This window comes from Aquila chrysaetos, chromosome 1 (assembly GCF_900496995.4).
Source record: "Aquila chrysaetos chrysaetos chromosome 1, bAquChr1.4, whole genome shotgun sequence".
Lineage (NCBI taxonomy): Eukaryota > Metazoa > Chordata > Aves > Accipitriformes > Accipitridae > Aquila > Aquila chrysaetos.
Window position 1 is genome coordinate 25,484,243 of NC_044004.1, and position 19,503 is coordinate 25,503,745.

Sequence of the window (19,503 nt, forward strand, 5' to 3'; positions counted from 1 at the left end):
GGGGGGGGGGGGGGGGGAACGACACGACACGACGACACCCGCCGGGACGCCCGGCACCCTCAGGGCGCGGGCGGGCACTGCCCAAGCCCCCGGGCCGGCCCCGGCCCCGTCCCTGACCCTGACCCCGGCCTGGGCCCGGGCCCGGGCTGGCGGGCGGGGCGGAGGTGGGGCGGCCCGGCCCGGCCCGGCCCCGGCGGGCGGAGCGGAGCGGAGCGGAGCGGGCGAGCTCCGGAAGAGGGAAGGAGCGGGGCGGCGGCGGCGGCAGCAGCGGCGGCGGCGGCATGGCAGCGCGGACCTCCGCCGGGGACGGCGCGGTCCGCCGCGCGGCCGAGCAGTGGCTGCTCTGGGACAAGGTGAGGGGCGGCGGCGGCGGCCAGCGGGGGCCCTGCGGGGCCCTCCCTGCCCCGCGGGGAGGGCGGGTGCCGGGGCGGAAGGGGCCTTTCCGTCTCGCAGGGACTGACTCGGTGGGGGAGGCGGTGGGGGCGCCGGCTGGTTAATGAAATAATTCCCCAGTCTTCAATATTGTCGGGTTCCGTGGGTTTTCTCCCTTTTTGTGGTGTTGCTTAGGAACACCTCAGTATGCGTTACTTCCCTTCCTGTTAAGGTGCTTCAACATCTTAAGGCTTATCCCTGTGTCTTCAGTTTTGGTCGCGATTTGGTAGAATCTTCTGCGCGTTCCTACATTGCACATGCCTGAAGAAATGCCTTGCCATAGTGGTGTCGCTTACGTTGCTGCTTGCTGCTGCAGTTCCCACCGAGATGCAGGCCCATATTCTGTATATGTGGATTGCATTTGTTTTTGTCTCTATACATGAAATTTGTTCGTTTGGCTGTATTGGAACACACTGGCCATTGTGGCCACGTTAATGACTGCCCTGGGCTCAGCATCATACAATGCTCTCTGCGTTTTGTGCAAGCTACGTATTTGTTTGGTAAGGGGTCTTCTGCTCTACCAAATCCCTTTGGTAAGGGATTATCAATGAAAACGTAGAATAATTCTTTTTCTGGTATTCTTTCCAGGTTCTAAAGGGCATCATCAGAAGTACCTCAAGTTTGTTGTGATTCTTCATTAAAGATCGTTTGACTGGTTAACTGATCAGTTAGCCAGCTCTGTTTTTATTAATGATAATGCAGTACCAAACCAGCCCTTCTTTCAGAAACACTAGTGTATCACATCAAATGACAATAAGCTTTTGTGGTTTTTTTTTAATTCCAGTTTAATTGATTTTGAGAAAACAGTCTGGTTTTAAAGGGCCTCTTACTTCCATAACTTCCTTGACTAATGTTAGTTATATTCCGATCTTCTGTGTAGTAATTTAATTTTCAACTGATTATTCTGATTATTTTGTGAAACCCTCTGCAAATCTAGTGCAGCATCCTTTACAAGATCTTTACTTTTGAAAGGTTACCTCTTTGTTAACAATTGCATCTTTGACTCAGTAATAATTGACTGGTGTGCAATACCCATTGCTGATTGCTCAAAAACGATGAGGTATTTTCATTTCTCAGGGAGCTCTTACGTGTTTGTATTGAGTAACAGAAGAATCCAATATAACCCTTGTCCATTTACTCTGATAATAAAAAAAAAAAAAGTTCCTTTTTGATGTGTAGAGATAGGTTAATATTTAATGATGACAAGCTGCACGTTTCTTACAAATAACGGTTTGCAAGAGCAAGCCCTTATGGCTGAAGATGGTCCCGCTGACTTAACAGGAGGTTTCTACCTAGATGACAGTTACTGAGCTTGTTACCAGGCTGTTTTTGTCACTGTATTCATTACAGTAGTATCATATTTTTCATTCTTTCTATTATCGATCATAAAATTATAGATAGAAGGTAGCTTCTGTTTTTGTTAAAAATAAAACCTGCTTAGCTGTATACAGTGGCATCATAACATTCCTAAAATTGAAACAAAATGAGAACAGTTGTCTGCACAGTAAAAAAAAGAAGGGCAGATTCTTAGGAGAATATAGCCATAAACAATTACAACAGTAATTCTGGAAAAATCCTTCTGCTATATTGAACAGACTTGGGCCTGGCTTTCACCATTACTTGGGTGGGAGCAGCGGGGGGGGACAGGGGGGGAACAACCTAAACAACTAAATTCATGCAATAAAGTTTTCTCTACCAAATGATGTGGACTGAAACTCCGAGACTCGGGCAGCCACCTGGATAAGTACGATCATTTAACCAGACGTGAAAAACTGGAGGATCCCTGTAGTTTCACGGTAGATACCAAACCCAGAAAATTCCTCTAACAACAATAACAAAAATCTCCTTGGTTGTGAGAGCTACAGGATGTTCCTAGTGTTCAGCTGCCCATTTGTACTGGCATTACAGCCTCTAGTCTGTCCAACATCTATACAAATGTGTGCAGCATTTACCTAAAGAGATGCCCGTTTCAGTGGTAAGAGACAACTCCCGTGCACTACACTCATGCAGGGGTGGAAAAAAAGGTGACTAGGCAGTGTACAAAGCCTGATGCAAAAGTGTCATTCAGGCTTTACCTATGGGACAGAGGCCTGATATTTCAGCAAAAGGTTCAGGTCAACTTTTAAACAGCCTAAACTCAGAATAGTTATGCTGACCTATATTATTCTGTAATCACATAGAATTATATTTATTACAGAATACAATTACTGTATAATAATACACAGTTATGTTGAGCCTCCTACAAGGAAGTGTCAGTTACAACATTCTTGGTCTGGTAAATTGGTAATTCTTAAACTGGAAGTCAGTAATTTTAGGGTACCTAATTGCTTATTGCACCCAGGAAACCTGATTTTTTTTTTTCTTTCTTATTTAGCTTATTCTGCATTATATAGTTTGCTCATTAGCACCAAAGGCTCTTTTGCTTTTTGAGTATTTATTTAAACTATAGCATTTGTCCTGCAGCAGCAGGTGCACAGGTCAATGATTAGGGCATCCAGACCCTAGTCTCAGCATGGTGTGCAGAATGCTTACACCTTTGTATGCAAGCTCACTCACATGCATGTTCTGCAGCGTTTTGCAGAGCTGCTGAAAATAGATTTTTTTTTTTTGTTTGTTTGCCTAGGATGCTGTAAGCATACCTAGGTCATGCAAGATATAGTAAAGTCTGTGACTTTTATGAGGTCATTTGGTTGACTAGAAATCAAAGCTTGTGTCCATTTGGAAATTATAATCTTTGTACTCCAGTGTAAAGTGTGTGTAATCGTGCGGTGAATAACCTGTGGAGTATGCCGCCTTTCCACATAACCCTGTTGCCTAGTGGCTGGAGTGTGCCATCTGTCCTGTTGGCTCATCAGTTTTCAAGAAATCAAATACTAAACTTAACAAATCCCATGTTATTAAGATTGAGATGTTGGGGCATATAGGACTTTACTAGTTCCTAAGTTTGCAAACAAAGAGAGTTGATAACAATAAAGAGTTGATACAAGCAATATACCAAGAAAAGCAGTGAGACTTAGAAACTCCTCACTGTTCGCAGGCAGTCTGATGTGGCCTTTCCATCGCCACTCTGCACAGTCATTTTATTTAAGAATTCAGCTGTAGTTGCTAAGCTTTCATCCTGAGGGTTGTGCTTATTTTTACAAGCATTACCTGCAAATATATTGCAAATTGTCATCTTTATCTTCTGCCCAGTCTGCTTAGTATTGCTGCTGCCTCTGGTGTTAGCCAGTCTTGGGACAAGGTTATGATTTTTTTTTTTAAACTCTACTTATAGCGCTATGGAAGTAACAAATATTTCTTAATCACCAGCTTAACTTATTTATATGTTTAGAGTAATTCTTGTGTTGTGATGACAAAGATTCTCTGAACTGTAAAGGTGGTTATTTTGTTTCTTTTGTTTTTAAAACCAGAAAATATTAAAATAGACATCTTGGAAATCTTCTCATTTCCCAAAATGTGATACATACACTGCTGTCAAGGCAGCATGTTCACTTAAGGAGATAAATCTAAAATAAGTAATACTTCAGATTGTACTGACTTACAGTTAGGAAGATGTAGCAGGAGTTCTGATGTTTGTGGTGTGTGATGTTTTGATGCTGAAATAACCCAGTACAGCGAGTGGGAAAGGAAGTCAGTTTTGTTAAGAAGCTTAAGGGTATTAAAGACAAACAAACCAACAAACAAAACCTTTTCTAGAATATCTGAATTTTGTATTTACAGAATCCCAAAACTTCTGCAATAGTGAAGCAACTGGTTGCTGATGGAAATGCTGGAGAACTGCAGAAATACTTTGGCTCGCGGATGGAGTTTGGCACAGCAGGGCTCAGAGCTGCCATGGGAGCAGGGATTTCCCACATGAATGACTTGACTATTATCCAGACAACCCAGGTACTGTGTTCAGCACTTTATCTCACTTAACTGGTTGTATATATGAACAGAAGAGCCTCATTTATGACAAGCAAATGGGTATTCTATGGCAGTATAAGTTTTTTACTATTCCTCCAGTTTTCAGAAGTAATTTAAATTATAATTATTAGCTGAGTGCTGATCTCTGAAAACAGAGAGAACTATTAAGCCATTAAAATAAGTTATTCTCCATATTTGATTTGCAATTGAATTTATACACAGCTACAGTTAAGCTCAAGTGGATCAGTTAGTCCTGATGTAACAACTACAAAAAACCCGAAAGGTAGCCAGCATTTGGTTAAGCTTTGTGTATGTTGGACATAAATTTACATAAATGCAGTGAAGCTATATATACATATATAGGTCCTAAAGTAGATCTCCTTGGGGAGGGCTTAAAAAAAAACCCCAAACCTTAAATTACTACAGCCTGGAGTGGTGGTGTATTGTGTCCTAAACAGGTGTCATTATTAAGGGTGACATTCAGTTAAACAGAGATTTCAGTTAAAATACTGAAATATTGGCCAGTTGTTCTCTTCCTCATCTGAGACCTGACTCAGCTAAATAATTTCTCAAAATCTGCAATTCAGACTAATCGTGTTAACTGTTTCTTTCTGGAGTTGGTTCTGGTTTTTGGAAAAGTACTTAAATGCTGTCCAGCATCACTATATTGATTTGAAGGTTTCTGATATTCCTTGCTGTTTATTGGTCCTAGACAAACTGAACCCCAATCCAGTTCAGTGAGATGTTATGTGCACTCACCTTTCTACGATGTCAACATCTTAGCAATCACCTTAATGCAATTATAAATTAAATATCAAGATTGGGTGAATGAGGTGGATTTGTTGTTGTCTTCAGGGATTTTGCAGATACCTTGAGAAGAATTTCAGTGACCTGAAAAAGAGAGGAGTTGTGATTGGTTTTGATGCTCGTGCCCATCTTTCCAGCGGAGGTAGTAGCAAAAGGTACTTCTTAGGTTTTAAGTATTTTGTAGACGTCTTGCGTGATCCATTTTGGTTTTATATCTGCTTCAATAGTATTTTCTCTTTCTGTAGGGTGAATTAAGATGAGGGATTTATAGTAATTTTATATTCTGTTAATGCCAGAGCAGTTCTTAGAGTTGTGCTTTGTCTGTTGGGAATAGTGAGGGAACACATTTAAATTGGGTCTGTATAATAATTTGGGGTTTATTTATGTGGGTTTTTGTTTGGTTTTGGTTTTTTTTTAACTGGAGGGGTGTTGTCGGGGGGAAGCTGTGAATTCTAGGAAACTAATTGGTGAGAAAATGAATGTTTCTTAGGCATGTTTTCTTCCTTTTTAGGTTTGCAAGACTTGCTGCTAATACCTTCATCAGTCAAGGAGTTCCCGTTTATCTATTCTCTGATATAACACCAACTCCTTTTGTGGTAGGTTTCTCTATTACATCTTTTTATGTACACACAAATTTTGTCAGATATCTTGCATTACTTACATTAAGGAAAAATAGACAAACCACTTTTAACTTTTTAAGCTCTACCTGCAGTTAGTCTTATGATTATTTAGCTATATTTAGTTTAGAACATCCACAGCAAGAGAAGGAAGAAGCTTAGTGGAATATCAGTGACAGTGGGATGTGTTTCTATTCATTCCTGCTTTCGGGCAGATTTCTTATAGAAGACATCTTACTGTTTCTAAATTGCTGTGGAGTCTGAAGTCTGAAACGTACACACCCATTTAGTTTTCTGATTTTTGGTTGATTGGTTGGTTGGTTTTTAAAAATTTTTTTTCTTTCTGGGGTATTGAATCCAAAGTAGCATTTTTAAACAGGTTGTTGGAGTGCAGCGATGTTATACCGGGAGGGTTGTTGAATGGCTCCGCATTTTCACCATCGGATCACTAGGTGTCAGCCCTCTAGAGCAATAACGAAAACCCCTACCTTTGCACTAAAAGCAACAGTTTCTCCCCATACCACTTGCTCCAGTGAGTGCTGCAAACAGAACATAGTGGGATGAAGACTTTGTATGTAGCGTTCTTGTACTGATACAATTTTTGGTAGATTTAGGGTCAAATTCTTCATATTGCAGCTTAAAGCAGTGTTGCAAGAACTGCCGTTGATTGCATTCACTATTAAGTAAAGAGCCAGGAGTAAACTCAAACTGGACCTGTGGTCACAAACAGTGCTTTATTTTTAATTCACTCCATCTGTTTTGGACTAAGTTATAAGAGCTCTCTCCAAAACAATTCTCTTCTGAACCACGATGGAATAGTTGCTCCACAGGCTGCTCTCAAAAGATAGTAAGGATGAGACTGCACCAGTTGTGCAGACTTCTGTCATTACCCCAACAGACTTTGCACCCTTAAAGACCTCAGGTATCTCAAGTCATTCTGCAGTAGGGAACACACACATTTGGTTTCCTTCTATAAAAACACTGCTCCAGAGACCCACAGAGCATCTGAAACAGTAAGAATATATAAATGGGAAAACGCATAAGAAAGCGCCAGGGTTAAAGTGCCATGTGGGATCTAGTGGAGCAAGTACTACTTAGCCTCTGCTTTAGAGAGTCAGTCTGTTGGAATCACATCCTGGCTTTCTTTTCATTCAGCAGCATTGCATATGCATGAGAATAAATAATATATAATATTTTGCACATTCCACTGCAGATAACTTTCTCTTGTTACAGCCATACACAGTAACTCACCTGAAGCTTTGTGCTGGAATTATGGTTACGGCTTCCCATAATCCAAAACAAGATAATGGTTACAAGGTATTCCTATACGATCTATTTTCTGGCTTTTTTCAGACATTTTTTTCCATGTAGAGACTCTAATACTATTGCATACAGTTCTTACCGTGGTATAGACCAAATTAATTGATAGTTTGATCTCTTCTAGATGTATGGATTTAAAGCTAGTAGCATGTTATAATTAAAATCTTAGCTCTAAAAAGCAGGAAGATAAGTAATATCATTGCGTACTTTGGAACACTTTAAAATATTAACTGACCTCTTTTCAAAAGCATTAATCATTTCTCCAATTCATGATTTAAAAAGATCTCTTCAGTTTTACAAATCCAGAGAATTAAAAATATGTGAAACCTAATGAGTTGCTTGTACAAAATGTTTTGAATAAATTCTGTTAATTTCTTGTAGTTTGTTTTTCTTTTGCTAAGTGACAGTTATCGCTGTGACTTTTTTCTATGACAGAAATCTGCTTTCCACTGGAAAAAAAAATGGCTGAGCTGCCAGTCTGCCAATCATCGCATAGCTGGACTAGTCATATACAGACTGTTTCCAAAATACACAAATGAAAGTTGGGAGATCTTTTTTGTAGTCTTAATAGAAAAACAAGGCATTAGCAGGGATGATTTCTTGCTGTTTCTCCCTCCAGAACTTCATGTCTGTTTAAAATTGTGGGTTTTAATATTTTATGTATTGATCTTGATAGCTTGTTTGGATGTTTTATCAATTACTTTTTTTAATCAACTTTGTTTTTTCTTAATGTTTTGTTACTTAGGCTACATAAGTACATGGCCCAGATGCTGTTCGTTATTTTTCCTTAAACTTGTGGTCTGTAAACCATCAGTAGAAGGTAGTGTGCAAACAACTGTCAAAAAGTAAGACATAATAAGTACACCTCTTCCTGGATGTGTAGAGTCAACAAAAAGAAGACTACAAGTAAAGAACATCTTGCAACTTAGTTGAATTTGTGCTTGCTGTTGTGGCAACACTGCTGCTGTAGGCAGCTGTAAAGTTTTTGTGCCTTTCTCCTTTTTTTTTTTGTGGTAAACGTGTTTCACTTTTGCACGCTTTTTTTCTCTTAAGAATTCTTCTATATATAATCATTATACCTAAAAATCTGGCAAAAAGTTTATGAAATAGCATGGGCAAGTTACCTATCCCAAGACTGGCAGACAGGCTGATACTTGAATCTTCTCAATAAATGAGCTGGGTCTTTTTTTTGTGTTTCATTATGGATTTTGATATCTTCTGATAAAAAATAAACAGCTTTTTTTATAGAACAAAAATGGGATGTGAGAGGAAACACTTGAGAATATGAACGGGAATACTTAAGCGTAACTTACTGTAATACTTTACCGAATGTAGTGCAGCTTAGCCAACAAAAAAATAACAAAGCCATCCTACAATATTAATGACCAAATACTGACTTACCCTTATTTATTATTTAGGTTTACTGGGAAAATGGTGCTCAGATCATTTCTCCTCATGACAAAGGAATTTCTCAGGCTATTGAGGAGAACCAAGAGCCGTGGCCTCAGGCTTGGGATGACAAACTGATTGACAGCAGCCTGCTACTTCATGATCCATATGCCACGGTCAATAAGGATTATTTCAAAGACATACAGAAACAGTGCTTTCACAGGTAACTGGTGTTAACCCTGTTAAGAATACAGGAATTTCCATCTAGTATGTCAGCAGGGCAGTTTAAATTGATGGAAGTCAGAGTGGCTGTGATCCTGCCATGATCCAGTTCTGTCTGTGCCCCCTTCTCATCTTTTGTGGTAGCACTGGCAGCTGTGTGGTGATGTAGTAAGCCAGTTCATAAAGCTGGTCTGGCAGAAGTCTAACCCAGCAAAGTGAGCAACTAGTTTCTGAGTATATCTCCCTGTATTCGCATAACCACGCATCAACCAAATGCCACAGCTGGGGGTGAGCTGACACTGATGGTCCAACAGCCTTAAAATGGGCTTCTAAGAGAGAAGTTGAGCCAGGCTGTTAAGCCAGTTCTGGAAGAAGGAGGTCTTGCTCTGCCATTCTAGCCTTGCATGTGCTCCTGGTCGCCTCGGGTGCCATGCATGAACCTATTCCTGTCACTTGCTCAGTAAAAGCTTTACTCAACAAAATCAAGTGGATGTTTCTCTTTGTGATTAACAAGTAGAATCGGTCTGTGGACTAGATGACCTGTTAGATCTGCTTATTTACATAAAAAATTTAACCACTAGTAACCATGTTCTTATTTTTGCTAAAAACGAAGTCAGAATTACTAGGAAGTTGGGGCTATGTGAGAAATTATGCTGCTTTTTCAGAATAGGAGTTAAATGTCTCCCTAGGAGTTTGCATACCTTTAGGTATATTCTATACTTTCAATAATGTACCTCATAAAAATAAGTGTGCTCAAATGAAGTATGCTGCTGTCGATTCACTGTGTTCACAGTCTTTGGAGGTAGTTTAAATGCCGGAGTTGGGGATGAAGAGTCTTATTAGTCAGTTGTATTTGCTTTCCACTCACCTCCTTTGGGGTGCATAGAGTGTACTATCTCTCTTATTCCAGTGATTTGCACATACCAGGACATTAGATGTCAAGAGTGACTCATTGCTGAAAAATGAGGCTAAGCCAATTTTCAAGCCATTACCTTTAAAGTCTGACCTCCTTTAATTTATAATCTGAACAGTGATATAGAATACTGAGTCATATCTGTTTCCGAATGTAGTCAATTTTGTGCAGAATATTCTTCCATATCCAAGTTTACTGTTAATCTGTTTTATTTCAGGAATATAAACAAGGAAACAAACCTGAAATTTGTTCATACTTCTGTGCATGGCGTAGGACATAAATTTGTGCAGTTGGCCTTCAAGGCATTTGACCTTAGCCCTCCTTTTGCTGTTCCGGAGCAGAAGGATCCTGATCCAGAATTTCCCACAGTGAAGTATCCAAATCCTGAAGAAGGCAAAGGTGTTCTGGTAAATAGAGTTGTGTTTTTTTTTTTTGTTTTTTTTTTTTTTTTAAAGTTGCAATGTCTTTCAAACAGTGTTTCCTTTCTGCCAGTAGTCATGACTATAAATATTGGCTGAAGGTCTATTTTGTTTCTGTTTTCATAGCCTTACATTTAGTGAAGAGTTAGCTGGTATCCTTTCATTGAAATTTATAACTCTTTTTGAACCAGTCAGGTAGTAATTAGCTATAACTTTAAACTACTTTGTTCTGTGCTCTGACAGAATGGGCAGCATGTGCACATAGAACAAAGTGATACAGTTCCTTCTAAAAAGTAAAATAAAATAATAATTTAAAAATCTTCACAGTTGGTTTTGGAAAGTTTCTACAATTTACATCTGAAATACAAGGACTAAACTGTTCTGATATGACACCGGGAGGGGGCTGGGGAAGTCCTGATGGGTGGTTAGAATTTCTGCTACAAGTATTTCTGCTGCACTTTGTTATTGAAGGATCCTGTTGAATCTAAATAGCATTTGACTTGGGCTGCAGAAGTAGAATGATGTAGGTGAAGTTAAATATCTTGACTGTGCTCTCTACTGCTGCCAGGCTTGAAGTTTATTTTTTGTAGAGCCACATCATGATTTTGGGTGTTTGAGATTTAAATAAATTGGTAAAATTATTTAAAACCTATAAAGAAAGTGAAAATATTATTCGGGAGTATTAACACTCATCTGATCTTGCTTACCACTTTTCCAGACATTGTCTTTTGCTTTGGCTGAAAAAGATGGGGCAAAAATAATTTTAGCAAATGATCCTGATGCTGATCGACTTGCAGTGGCAGAGAAACAAGAGAGGTATGGTAATAAAGAAATGCAAACCATTTACATTTTTTACTTAAAGGCTAGGCTCATTTGGGGGATTCTTGCTACCTGTGTTGCAGAGGAAGATAGAATAGTCACAGTAGTCATTTTTGGACTGAAAACACATAGAAATGTGAGAGGATTATATGAAGCAGAACACAGTGGGGGCAGTAAATGAAGTAATGATTAATATTAGACACTGTACAGAAGCCTGAATAAATACTTGACACTTGCTGTACTTGAGGCATGCACAGAAGCATGTGAATTGTTATGATTGTGCTATACCTTTCTAAAGGTAGGTTTTCAGTTAGAAAATTTTCACAGAAGACTGATAAACATTCTTCCTTACTATGTTTATTAAATAATAACTTGAATATTCAGGAGAACCTTTATAGTTCCCTGATAATCTCAGGAATAGGGAACATCCCTGTTCTTTAGTATGAGTTCCTTCTTTCTCAAATACTGTTAGACCAGACATGTTACTAATCATTAGATGATTTGGGCCTCTCTTGCTCAGTTCCCCACTTCTATGCATAATGTTATGTACCTGCATTTCACCTTAAGCTTTGTGAGTGTTTGGTACTTCTCAGTATATTAATTTGTACTCTCTCCTTTAAGGACCAGCTATACATGCATTATTTATCTATGTATATCCTGTCAAAGAACGGGATTACAAAAGGTAAACTTGCTCAAAGAGGAGCTTCTCATAAATTTTTCATATGTATGGAATATGTAACCTATAGTTCTGACCCAATATTGCCATCCCCTTATTTCATGCCCCCTGGTATCCTGTACTTCTACAATTGTTTGCATTTCTGTATTGTGGCTATATTTGATGAAAGAAAATAAGCTGAAGTACTGCACTTGGTATCATATCTACAAATAGTGGTGTTTCTCTTTTATCTATCCTGATAAAGCAGAAACTAATCCGAGCAGTTAGAAACCATAAATCTTTAATAATAGTAAACTTCAAGTTTTCAGCTCAGAGAGGAGCAGAACAAAAATCTGCTGCTGGGCCAGGAGCAGAAATAGTGTAAATGAACTCCCTGTGCATGAGAGCCAGAAGAGGGATATAAAATCATGGCAACATTCTTTGGTACCCAAGGGATGAGATGGTGGCACCTGCCAGATGTCCTCAGTGATTGTGGATGATGCAAATATTTGAACCTGTATCAGTTATGCAAATTCCAAAACCCCAGTAGAAGGAGACAGTGCAAATATCCATTTTGCTCACCAGATAATCTCTTTGGGTCTTGTAGCAGCTTCAAAGGCAGCAGTGTTTTCTTTGGGGTTTTGGGGCTTTTTTTAACACATTAGCCTCACAACAGGAACTGAGGATGTTTCTCTGCATTTAGAAGAAGAATGGGCTAATTGGCACTCTCTGGGGTATCTTGGGCGGTGTTAGCTGGAATATCCTTATTTTAATGTTTTTGGCCTGTGCCAGCCTCAGTTGGCAATTCAGCATTGAGGAAAAAGCATAAAAAGCTTCAGTTTGTGCTAGTTATGATGCATTAAAATAAGAATGCAAAATCACTCGTGTTTTTTTGTCTAAAAACTTATAGCTATCAGAGACTTGAAGAGGGGGTGTTAACTTACTGTATTTACCACCACTGAGAGCATGGTGCTCTCATTCTCCTACCTCTTTGCTAATTGTTTAGCCAGTCTTAGTTGTCTCCTAACTTTCAGTCCTGTGTCCTCCTCTCAGACTTCTGCTGTAGCTGTTCATACACTAATCGGATATTAATATAGGCTTCTACAGTATCTGTACTTCTTCTTTGACAGAAACTCCTGCTAGAGCACACTCTCTCAGCGCTCTTACACTAAGTTGTCGCTGTGCATTGCTTTATGCCTGTTGGCATCAATAAATGCAGGAGACTGAGTCTGCTTCTCTTTCACAACAGGTACTGTTTCTGTAGGTCTTGATTTTTTGTCAGTTTGACAGTGTCTTTGTCCCTTTTTGTGACTGGGAATTTTGGGGCAATTTTGACATCTGTCTTTCCCTTTTTCTTTCAATTTTTCTTGTTCTAACAACACGTCAATGTTAATCTTTTTTACCTGTTTGAGATTTTTTCCAATCTTCCTTAATGACCAATTGTTGTATTTGTGATTAAATAAAAGGTATTTGTCACTGAGTCAACTAAAAATACTGATCACTTGAGAATTGTATTTTCGTGTCCCTGTGCTTGTCTTAATCATTGAGTTTGTAATTTGTCTGCTGAATATTTTTGTTTTACTTAAAATATGTTGGAAATATCCCTGTTTCATCTTTGGATAAACTCAAAAGCTGGTACGTATGACGGAGGAGGAAGGTAACTGCTTCAGAATTCTTTGGGGGAGGAATTTTGTTTGTTTGTTCTTAATGAACACTTGATATCTTGTTACTGTTACTTGGAACTCAGATGCAGTGGTTTTATTTGCTAGTGCTCATGTATGGAAGAACGAGTAGATTCCCCCCCCCCATTATCCTTTAAATTCATATACTTTTTTTTTTTTTTTTCTCCACACCTCCCCGCTCCCTCCAGTGGTGAATGGAAAGTGTTTTCTGGAAATGAGCTGGGAGCTCTTTTAGGCTGGTGGATCTTCACTTGCTGGAAAAATCACAATAGGGATACTTGTGCCATTAAAGATGTCTACATGTTATCCAGTACTGTTTCTTCCAAAATCCTGAGAGCAATTGCACTAAAGGAAGGTTTTCACTTTGAGGTAAGCTGTAACACGTTATTCCATGTTCTTTTATTTGCTTACCTACACAGTGTCATATCTTTGTAACACATTGCTTTCATTTTTAATGCCTTTTTTTCTCCTCACTGCTGTAGGAAACACTGACAGGTTTCAAGTGGATGGGCAACCGTGCCAAACAGCTCATGGACCAGGGAAAAGCTGTTCTTTTTGCATTTGAGGAGGCTATAGGTAAGAAACAGAATATTATGTTCTAATATCCTGTAAAATAGTAAAAGTAGGACTATTGAAAAAAATGGCAATGAAAAGGTGCCCTCAACACAATGGATGTATTTCCAGTGAGTAATTGATATCATCCATGTAGATGATTGATATTACTAGTTTTAATCCTTTGTATCTCTGCTTAGCACAGAGTATGATGATGTGAGCTAGGTGTATATATCTTCGGTAGCATGGCTTATGTAGACTTGGACTGCAAATTCTGCGTGAGCTATTTAAAAAAAAAAAGAAAACAAAACCAAACACATTTTCAGACTTCAAGTTGAGTATGTTTAGCTGGCAGTTTTAAGCTAAGTTTAAATGTGAATAAAATAAAGTAAAAACTCCCCCAAATTATACTTGTAAACTGGAAAGCCATGAATAAAAGCTATGAATTTGTGCGAAGGAAATTGTAAAGCTATAATGCTATTTCTTGAGTATCTCATACCTGAAAACCAGAGAAAATGTGACTAATTTAACAAATAATTATCAGTGTTACCATATGCTGCCATGTAAGGGTAATAGCATTTGAGACAAAGTGTTATACTTGCATTGTTCCTGCAGTGTGGCATTTCTCTTTCATGAGAGCTCCAAAAGTACTCAGGAACATCTGGCACTGATACAATACAAATTTGTCTCTATCTTGAAATTCCATTAAATACCTTGCTTATCTAAATTAACACTGATTAGAAGATAAAGTTTTTCCACTTTTGGTTTAACTCTAAAATGTCTGTACTATGGTAATGTGCATTTCTCCTTTAAAAGATGTTGGTTTGATTAACTTCCCTCCTCCCCCCCCATTTTATCTTATTTCCTCATAAAAATCTATCAAATATATACAACTTTCTTTGTTTAGGGTATATGTGCTGTCCTGCTGTTCTGGACAAAGATGGTGTCAGTGCTGCTGTTATAACTGCGGAGATGGCTAGCTACTTGGCAACCAGGAATTTGTCTTTGTCTCAGCAGCTGAAAGCTGTCTATGATGAGTGAGTTCGATTATAGTTGTTTGATTTTCAGATTTTCTCCATTCCACATACTGGGGTTAATAGGGAGTTGATAGCAACCTATAGCATATGAAGAAATAAAAATTGGGTTATTGTCATCTTCTAGAAAGCACTCCTGCGTCATGGGCATGAATATATTTATGACTTCATTTTGTGTTGTTTTGAGGTATTTTAAAAAGAATCATATTACCTTACTAATTCGCTATTAGTTAATCAGATTTTTAAGGTATTTTTTTTTGCTTGTCTGAAAGGTTTCTCCCTTTTGGAAAGTTCTGCTCGTCAGTCCTTTTATGGAAGATTGGCCTGGTTTTTGGCCAGCAGTATTGTTGTGTTGTAGAGATCATAGTGCCTCTTGCTGCTTAAATGTGCTAGACATACAAAAACGTTGATGGCAGAATGGGTCTAAGTAGCTCTGGCATATTTAGGCTACTCATAGAAGCCAGCTTGCTTCTGTCCCACTTGCAGGGCTACTTGTGATTAAATTAATTCTAGTTGGCTCTAAAGTTAGGCTTTTTATTATATTATTCTGTCTTTTTTTGATGGATAGTATATGTTGGTTGTTCTTCCGGTTCCTGAATACTGAGATTTGAGCTGATTATGCAGAAGTGCTGTGACTGTTTGGCCATAACTATTGGCTATATACAGCTGGGTATCCCTCTGAGAGCTTTTAATATGAGGCACTACTTTTCTTTTGTTCTTATTTAATGTGTTCAAAGACCTACAGAAATCAATACCAAAGATGGCTACTGGATTTCAGGGGGCAGGGAGTGTTTTTTGTGGGGGTTTGGGGTTGTTTGTTTTAAAGGAGGGAGCAGCACAGGCTGGCAGATACTCTCCACCTCTTCATGTCTCATAGACAACGGAGTGGTGGAACCTGCAAAGAGACTCATGGAAAACTCCAGCCTTGCTGCTGCTTGTTTTCCAGTCCTCAGATCTCTCATTTGCATGCAGCACTATCCATGGGTGTTTCATCCACAGTTTAAGAAGGAATCAAGTGGCAAAGACTTGCTAACACACTGCATAAATAAATAGTGGAATTTATCAGCTATTGTATGTGGCAGAAGTAAACAGTAATCTAAGTGCATGGAAGAGGAATTCATGCCTAGAGCTGCAAATACAGCATCTGATGTGAGAACTCCCTTAATTACTAGTAGCTGGAAGTGTATATTCAAAGAATTATCCTTCTCTGGCTTGTGCTTTTTTTTTTTTTTTTTTTTTTTTAATACTCATTCAGTAAACACCTGCTTTAGGTTGCCCTCAGAAACAGAATATTTAACTGAGCGGAACTTAAGTGTGCTACAGTGCTACTGTGTACATAGCCACTCAAGAGGACTCTGAAAAAGCTTATTTAGCATAAAAGCAGCCTGTAGATGCACCTCAAAGTAAGATGTCACTGCACATAGTCACTGTTTGCGGAAAAGCTACAGATACAAGGAAGGATACAAATCTGCCTTATTAAATTGGTCTTGATAACTAGAACTGGAGGTGGGGTGTTCTTGTTTTGTTTTGGGGGGTCGTTCTGTGCATGTGTGGCTTTTGATTGCAGTTTGTTTGCAGAGCTGCAGTTTTCTATTCCTTACTACTTTGTTCTTCATCAGATTTGTCTTGTGAGTTGCTGTTGAAGCAGAAGAAACTCTACTCTGTATTTTCAAAGTATAGAAGGGGGATCTGTTCTCAAAGAAGTAAATGCAGAACAGGAGAAGGACACAGTCCTAGCAGGCTCATCACTTCTTTCAAATATAGGATAGGTTTGTAAATTCTCTTGCAGGATTCTCAAGCGTGATTTAACAACTATTGACCTTCAAGATGTCCATTTTGGTATAAACATGACCCTATTTAAGGACCTTTCAGGTTTCTAGCCTGACCATCCTAGTACTAACGAAAGATTCTGCCCTTCAGATTTTCCCTGGCATCAGGAATACTCATCGACTGTTGATCTTTAGTAAGAGCTCACTTAAACAACCAGTCCAGGCTTGTATGCTTTTCAACAACATGCTGTTTTGAAAAGTCAGTGTTAGCAGATCATTTGTCTTTGATGCAGATTCTGCATCATATTACCTGGCAGCAAACAGATAAGCTAAAGAGACGATGTTCAGAAGAGTTTGGTTTAGTAGAAACACTTAAAGGAGAGCAGCTTCTGAAGTGTGATTGAAAAAAAAAAAACCAGTCTGGAATTTGTTTTACTCAGAAGAGGTCATCTGGAATCCAGACAAGGAAGCTATTCAGATGTTGTCTGTTCTCTTCCTATGGTGGTTAGATCTCTTCAAGGCAATAACATCTTTTTTTCTTCTGGTTTAGCCGTAAACATTCTCATTTTTAATCATTAAAAGGAAAAGGTGTCTGCACAGAAGTTTCTTTAAAGTATGTAAAACAGGACAATTAAGCTGTTGAGGCCTTTTTAAAATTGTAAGGGGGTGAACTGGTTCTACAGTTAGGTGACCATGAGTATAGATTCTTGCTTTAGAGAAGGTTTTATAATGTGTATGGTGCACAACTCTAAGAACATCATTGCTTCTTCAATTCATTAATATTGTGTCTTCACAGATATGGCTTCCATATTACCAAAGCTTCATATTTCATCTGCCATGATCCTAAAGTTATTCAACAACTTTTTGACAACCTTAGAAATTTTGATGGAAAAAACACATACCCAAAATCTTGCGGTAGATTTAAAGTTTCTGGAATAAGGGATCTAACCACTGGGTATGACAGCAGCCAGCCAGATCAAAAGGCTGTAAGTATATTTTTAAAACTATGTATAAATCACATAAGTATGTATATACACATATATAAAAAATTCTATGGAGAAACACTCTAAACATTATGTTACATCCTGAGTCTTAAAATAAGTTAAATTGGGGATGATTGTTTTGCCTCGGTGGGAGGAAATGAAGGTTGGGGGAGGGTTGGGGTTTTTTGTTTGGTTTTGTGTTGTTTTTTCTCTCCAAGATGACAGTCTGTAAAGGGAGGTAGGAGGATCTTGCTGTCTTGCTACAGCAATCTTGCATTATTTTCTTGTAAGTGTAAGTTAAATTGTCTGCTGAGATGTGGCTTTGGGTTCTTTAGGTTTCCACAGTCTGTGTTTCTTTTCCTCCTGGGAAATGCCATCACAGAGCAATTTCTGTTTGCAGTAAAAATGTTGACTAGACTTGAAATGAGCTACTTGGTAGCAATGTAGTGCTACCAGATTCTAGGTTGAGGGTAAGGCTGTCATTTGCCTGTTGTGGTCTTAAGACCACAATGATGAAGAAAACAGAGCAAAGCTTAATTTTAGCTGATCCTTTAGTTATGTGACATCAAGTCATGGGTTTTGCCTTGAATTCATTATATATAGTCACTTTCCAAGCTTCTAAAAAATTATTCTTATTATTTCTAGATACTTCCCACTAGTAAAAGTAGCCAAATGATAACGTTCACTTTTGCTAATGGAGGAGTGGCCACAATGAGAACCAGTGGGACGGAACCAAAGATCAAATACTATTCTGAACTTTGTGCACCTCCTGGAAACAGGTATTGTCACTTACAGCAGTAAGTGCTGTGTAATAGGGGCTGTGTGGCTTTTTGGTATTGTTTTGGCAGGGAAGGGGCTCTCCATGATCAAATAATATTACTGCAGTCATTATTTTAGCAAATGTATTTGCATAAAGCTTCGATTCTGCAAAATTTATTGACGCATTCTTGTCATCACTGAAATTCCTTTGAACTTGGTTTCACATTCAGTAAAAAAAGTATCAAGAAAATCATTCTGCCTTAAATGAAAGATATATTCACTCTCTTTTTTACATACATAGTTGCTTTAAACTTCTATAACTATATATAAAGTGTTCTAATATAATTTAAACACTTTTATGTTTAATAATTATACCCTTGACTGATTAGCCTTGGAAATCATATTGTCTTAAAGATAAGCAATTATTAACTTATATAATGAAAATAATGCTTTCTCACAGATTAAAATTAATCTGAAAATACTATTACAAATATAAAAGTTACATTTCTAATCACATATATTTAGTAACAGAAGATCTTCTGAACTCAAACTGGCTGTTTTATTTTAGATTATATTGTGGGTTTATGTTTCTCCATAGTCTTAAGTACCTTCGTGCACATCAGTTGGAAGTGAACATCAGTGTATTACCATAAGAAATCAAGTGTATATACCTTTAGCATTAATAGAAAATGTTTGTCTAAAACAATGCAACAGACTTAAAGATTCCTCAGACTGAAAACGTGCTTTTTAGCTTCTCCACTGTGACAGTTTTTTGTATTTGTGTGGATTTTCTCAGTAATGTTGAGCAGCTGAAGAAGGAACTAGATGAATTGGTCAACGCTCTTGAAAAACACTTCTTTCAACCAGAAAAAAATAATCTTCAACGGAAGACTGAGTAAAATTGCAAAATTACTACCTTAATTGGTTTTTGCAGCATTAGAAGTTCATTATTTAAGAAGTGAGGATTTTTAGGACCAAACATCTGAGAACTCAGACTAAACAGACTTCTGCTTTTATTAAGAGTCACTCTGGGTACTCTTGGATCTAGTATCTTATTTTGGAAGTACCTTTACCCTTAAAGGACCAAAAAACCCCAATCAGTTGAACTAAAAGTTGGCTGCAAATGTATTTCAATCAAAACTTGTTTTAATTAAATATTACAAATAATATCCTGGCCTGTTTTGTGGGGACTTTTGTTTCTTTTGCGTGTGCGTAATCTGATAAT

At 38.3% G+C, this 19,503-nt stretch overlaps 1 protein-coding gene across 1 annotated transcript; it reads left to right on the forward strand.

Annotated features, from left to right (window-relative positions):
- The first annotated feature begins 202 nt into the window (after positions 1-202).
- PGM2 (phosphoglucomutase 2) lies at positions 203-19,447 on the forward strand. Its single transcript, XM_030021993.2, has 14 exons — positions 203-353; positions 4,153-4,320; positions 5,194-5,300; positions 5,657-5,741; positions 6,996-7,079; positions 8,501-8,694; positions 9,824-10,013; positions 10,744-10,841; positions 13,370-13,550; positions 13,664-13,757; positions 14,641-14,770; positions 17,333-17,522; positions 18,165-18,298; positions 19,075-19,447. Exons 1-14 carry the CDS (start codon positions 282-284, stop codon positions 19,175-19,177), a joined length of 1,830 nt encoding a protein of 609 aa, XP_029877853.1. The 5' UTR covers positions 203-281; the 3' UTR covers positions 19,178-19,447.
- Positions 19,448-19,503: the final 56 nt, after the last annotated feature.

Coding starts and splice junctions, on each gene's coding strand:
- PGM2 (XM_030021993.2), top strand. CDS start 282: ATGGCAGCGCGGACCTCCGCCGGGGACGGCGCGGTCCGCCGCGCGGCC. Junction 5,301..5,656: donor AGCGGAGGTAGTAGCAAAAG/GTACTTCTTAGG, acceptor CTTCCTTTTTAG/GTTTGCAAGACTTGCTGCTA. Junction 5,742..6,995: donor TAACACCAACTCCTTTTGTG/GTAGGTTTCTCT, acceptor CTCTTGTTACAG/CCATACACAGTAACTCACCT.